This window comes from Zingiber officinale, chromosome 1A (assembly GCF_018446385.1).
Source record: "Zingiber officinale cultivar Zhangliang chromosome 1A, Zo_v1.1, whole genome shotgun sequence".
NCBI classification, from domain to species: domain Eukaryota; kingdom Viridiplantae; phylum Streptophyta; class Magnoliopsida; order Zingiberales; family Zingiberaceae; genus Zingiber; species Zingiber officinale.
Window position 1 is genome coordinate 113,188,658 of NC_055987.1, and position 5,436 is coordinate 113,194,093.

General features: G+C 45.9%; 1 protein-coding gene across 1 annotated transcript; it reads right to left on the bottom strand.

Moving 5' to 3' along the window:
- Positions 1-1,302: 1,302 nt before the first annotated feature.
- LOC122028798 (oligopeptide transporter 4-like) lies at positions 1,303-5,436 on the bottom strand. The gene is made up of 6 exons (XM_042587708.1): positions 4,878-5,436; positions 4,689-4,786; positions 2,781-3,344; positions 2,454-2,706; positions 2,188-2,370; positions 1,303-2,124 (listed from the first exon to the last, which is right to left on the bottom strand). Exons 1-6 carry the CDS (start codon positions 5,376-5,378, stop codon positions 1,510-1,512), a joined length of 2,214 nt encoding a protein of 737 aa, XP_042443642.1. The 5' UTR covers positions 5,379-5,436; the 3' UTR covers positions 1,303-1,509.

The following is a 5,436-nucleotide window of genomic DNA, read 5'->3' on the forward strand; positions in this document are numbered from 1 at the left end:
GTCTGACCCCCAAATCTACCGAAGCATTGTTGGTGCTCTACAATATGTCACCATTACATGACCTGGTATTGCTTTCGCTGTGAATCGTGTTTGTCAATTTATGCATGCTCCTACTGAACACCATTGGGAAGGTGTTAAGAGAATTCTTCGATATCTCAAAAGCACTATTCTACATGGTCATCTTTTGTATCGTCAGTCCTCACGAGAGTTGATTGCCTACAGTGATGCAGATTGAGCTAGATCTCCCGAAGATAGACGTTCTATTAGTGGCTATGCCATATTTCTTGGGCAAAATCTTTTTTCTTAGCTTTCAAAGAAGCAACCTACAGTCTCTCGCTCAAGTACTGAAGCTGAATATTAAGCTATAGCTAACGCGACATTAGAAATTATTTGACTATAATCTCTTCTTTCGGAATTACATTTTTCCCCAACTGCTACGCCTAAAATATGGTGTGATAATATTGGAGCAACTTATCTTGCGACAAATCCTATTTTTCATGCTCGTACAAAATATGTAGAAATTGATTTTCATTTTGTTCATGAGTGTGTGGTGACTCAATAACTTTTAGTTTCTTACATCTCTACTAAAGATCAAATTGTTAATATATTTACCAAGTCATTATTCAGACAACGTTTCACCAAGTTAGCACTTAAACTCAACGTTCAGACACTCCCATTGAGTTTGTCAGGTGGTAATGATAAAAATGAAAAATAATCTCAAATTGATTTCAATCAATTGAGATTTATTATATTTGACATCACAATCAAGATCGGCATCACAATCAAAATCATATGAATCAAATAGTAAAAATAATAATACTTCTAAATATGTTATATTCATTACTATATATATCGTATTTAATTTTTTCATTATTATTTAGACAACTTATATAAATAAATCTATTGACTTAGTAATATCAATAAAAGAATTATTTTTTTACCCTATTTCTTTTCTCCGTTTATTAATTTCAAATATTTTTTTTTATCCAAATCTAACCGAATAAATTTGTCTTCCTCCTTTGTCCCATGCCCACTCAAATCTTTCTCAATGCGCTTGTGACCGCGAGAGGTAACTCGTAGCTAAGGGGGTTGGGGTAGCCCTGCACGTAGTTGCTTCACTCACGATCGCGATTGACCTTGAACACAGCCACCAATGGCTTCAAGCCTTCACTTGCGATGGCATTCTTTCCTCCACTTCTTTCCTTCTATAAAAAAAATGATGAATTTTACGACGATATTTTAAAGTTTGAATATGATGTAGTCATTCCTTTTTGTTCCTTTATAATTTCTATTCATACTCTATTTTGTTCAATGAATTCTACGACGATATTTTTCTGCATTCTTGAATCTTTGGCTATTCAAAGCTAAAGTCTACAGATCTTGCAGGGAAATTCTTGACCAGGTCCAATACCAACAAAGCTTAGCATAATCTAACTGAACTGCTCCGTCGACAGTGAGGGAGGCTAAGGAATTGGGTGTTTATGTGTCTATGTACTGAAAAAAGAATAACTAAAACAGAGGGCACCCATCCGCCTGCACTCCCTTGGCCGTCGGGCAGGAGGCGAGGAGGCAGTGCTCCCCATTGGTGCCCCACCAGCTGATGCTCCTGCTCTCCATGCTCAGCGTGAAGTAGAGCAGCACGCCCATGAAGGCCAAGCCCGCGTCCAGCCCCGCCGACAGGATGTAGTTGTACCTCTCCCACCACTTCTTCCGGTACCGGAAGACGAAGAAGTTGAAGACCGTCCCGACCGTGATCCACGCGCTGAAGTTGAGCGACGTCGCTGGCGGCATCATCCCGGTCGCCCCCAGCAGGACTGGCAGGTTCACGAGGGGGATCCAGGACTGACTCGGGAATGCCTTGTGGAGGAGCCAGACGATGAAGGGGCCGACGGCGCCCCCGAGGAAGAACCAGTTGAGCGAGCCGTAGTTGCCGTGCGGCCCGAAGATGCGCCTCGGCCCGACCAGTCCCCAGATCACCGACGCGTCGAAGAAGACGCGGTCGGACGGGCAGGTCCAGGGGCTGTTATCCGGCAGATTGTGGGGCTCGCAGATGTGCTCGATGGACCCCAGCAGCCACCAGGCCACGCCCAGGTTGATCGTCCCCGCGATCACGGTGCCGATGAACTGTTCGACGCAAGTTCCATAAGACAATATATCGATATGGTTTGATACGGGCAATTAAATTACCTGAACCAGGAACATGGATTTGGGTGGAATCTTCATGTAGTGTCCGAGCTTGAAATCGGATAGGAAGGACACAGCTTGGGCCATGCTCATGTAGCCAAAAACCTTGAAGCAAACATTAGAGATGGGCTTCCCAGGTTGTATCAATCCCATCATATACTCTGTGATAATGTTGAGGCCTGGTGTCTTTTTCCAAACCAGTAAGGCGATCCAATTAGCAATCGGCTTTCGTTCATGTAACGTATGTGTATGCATGATTAAGACTTTACCTGGTTCGTAGTTGCAGTGATGATGCTAACTGGGAGGGTGAAAATGAAGGCCATACCACAGGCAAAGATGAGCCCCCACCATGAGAGCTGTACTTGGTCCTTCAAGACGGTGCAGAGGATGAGAGAAGCTGCGAATGTCACTACAAGGAGTACTTGAAACCACCATTGAGGGATATCTTCGTACTTCTTCATTAGCTTCGTGTGGATGTCCGGCTTCCCTTTGTATGCGACCCGGAATCTATCGTAGATCTCTCTGCATTGCGTAGATGCATGATATTTAGTATTGGAGATTGATTCATGTTTCATAAATATATAGCTTATAGTTACCCTCCGTAGAAAAACATGACGTGCGTTAGCGTCGCAGCGATTGCAGCGAAGCCGAAGCCATAGCTCAAGGCAAAGAACATGCTGAGATTTATTCTCCCCTGCTGCTCATATGCCGCCATGTTGATCTCAAACCTATCGTTGACGATGGCTGTGATGTTGTATGCCTGGCCGGACGCTGTGAACAAGTCCGAGGAGAAGATGGGGAAGGTCTTGGCATCGTAGAGGTTGAAGCCCCAGTAACAGACGGGGATGGCGACGTACATGAGCAGGGCATAGCCGACGACGACGTTGGCGATGGCGAAGAAGGGGCTGACGAGGGGACTGCCGAGGAAAGAGGCGACGGCAGCCCAGTCGAGGGTGAAGGCGCCGAGGCCAAGACCCTGAAGGCCGGAGCCGATCTGCTGGGCGGTGACGGAGTTGGAGAAGGCCCAGCAAACCCAGGAGATGTTGGTGATAGTGGGGAAGAGGTAACCGGGGACGGTGTACCAGGTGAAGCTGCAGGCGAGTACGATGACGAAGAACTTGGCCCTCGACATGCGCCGCTCATCCTTTTCATGCAGAGCCCTAAACACAAACAACAAATCAAATTTAACACGATAAACTGATTGAAATGAAAAGGCAAATATGGATATATAGAAGCTGATGTTTAATCATAAATTAATATGATTTTCTTGCTTGTTTGTAATCATTCAAAACATAATAATAATAATAATAATAATAATAATCCTTCCAGATCGCAAGAAAACTTTATTAATTAACTAGATTTCTTGGAGAATCAGTTGATATGCCTCATATTCAAGACACTCTTGTCATATTCTAATTCAAACCTAAACGGACGCAATGTGGGTGGTCAACTCTCACACCTCTATCCTCTTGTCCTTTGCTAATGCGTGATTTCCAACCTACAGTAGTATAGTGCCACTAGATGGAAAAACTTGAGGAACTAGCAAACAAATTGCAGCGCCAAAACCTCAAGTCAGTCGTGGTTGATCTTCTTATGCTATGCAGCACTGGTATGGTCTGCTATCGCTACCAAGTACCAACTTGGGAGAACCAATAATTCCCACTGGCATTCTGACAATGACAGCAGGCATTTGCCCTTGAATTTGAACGTACATACCCTTGCACCGTCCGCCCACCGCCAACCCTAGCCACATTAGCTGGTAAGCTTTCCGTGACGCCTTTGAATTATGTGAGTGGTTTTATTAAAAAAAAAATGGAAGAATTTATGAAAAACACTACATTTTTCTTCCCTTCTTATTTCCTTAAAAAAAAACACAGCCTGTTAGTGGTCACAGTCTCAGTAACACTGCACATTTACAGAAACATAACAGCATTACTTTTTAGGGGAAATGCTGATTTCGTAGTTAAACGATCCTTTCAGGTCGCCAGAACATGGAAAAAAGGTTTATTGTCACGAAGTTAATCATCAATTTATTAAACATGGCAAACTCCGAAATATACTAAACGACGAGTGCATAACGTCCACACAAAAAAAAAAAAAAAGGAAAATTGTTGTCCTAAATTATTCTTTTTTGTTAGGTAGAACGTTCAAACGAAAGCAAAATAAGGCCACTTAAAACTGATCGCCAAACAAAGTCTAGTTTTTTTTTTTTTTTTTTTTGAAGAGAGAACCTTTCCTTTCCGGCCATTAACACGGCAGGAAAAATATTACTCGTTTTTGGTATCTTAACAACCCCTAAATTTTTGTTAAGCGTCTTGTTTTGAAGTTTGGTTGGTTCTAAACATGTGCCGATTAGGAAGCCATTACCACCAAACCAGAGAGATTGGCAGGGGATTGCTGTTGCGAATTGCAAAAAGGGCACTGGAAGACATCGAATCGAAAAACCAAGCAACAAAGATCGAGTTGAGAATGATGATTGATTGATAGGTATGTGGAGCACTGACCGGAAGAGCGAGACCTGGACGAGCGTGCCCGGCCACCACATATGCGCCGGCTCCACCACGTATTTCCTCATCAGCCCTGCCCACCCGTAGCCCAACACCTACACTCCATCCATCCCGATCGATGGGGCGTCAGATCTGCAAACCCTGGTAAAGAATCAAGTAGCGAGAAAGGGGCATTTCGACGATTACCTGGGTGGTGGTGATCAGCATCCATCCGGCGAGGAAGCTGATGCTCCGCTTGTAGAATGCCCTGATGATGTTGACGATCCCGACGGCGTAGGCGGAGCCGCTCCCGAAGGCGGCCCCGGCGTTGGCGAACACCGAGATCAGGACGTGCTCCTTCATGTTGAAGGGGCCCGGGTTGAGGGAGACGAGGCCGAGGCCGGGCACGCGGAACTTGGCCGTCGGGAGCGCCCGGGCCATGAAGTGTCCGAGCGGGAGGGACGCGACCTGGACGGTGATCTGGGTGATCATGAGCGGCTCCGTCCTGTAGGCGAAAAACTGGTTGAGGAAGGAGAGCAAACAGCAGGAGATGAGGCCGAGCGTCCACATCCGGAAGGTCCACACCGGGAGCGACGGGTCGTCGGTGGACGCCACCGTCAGGCGAACCTCCTCGATCGGCGAGGATTCCTCCTCGTCCTCCTTCTCCGTCATCCCCGTCTCCAGCGCCGCCACGCCACCGCCGCCCATTCCAGTTCAGATCTTGAGCGAGGGCAGGTACTCGGTTTGGAAGAAGGCGAGTGGCTTT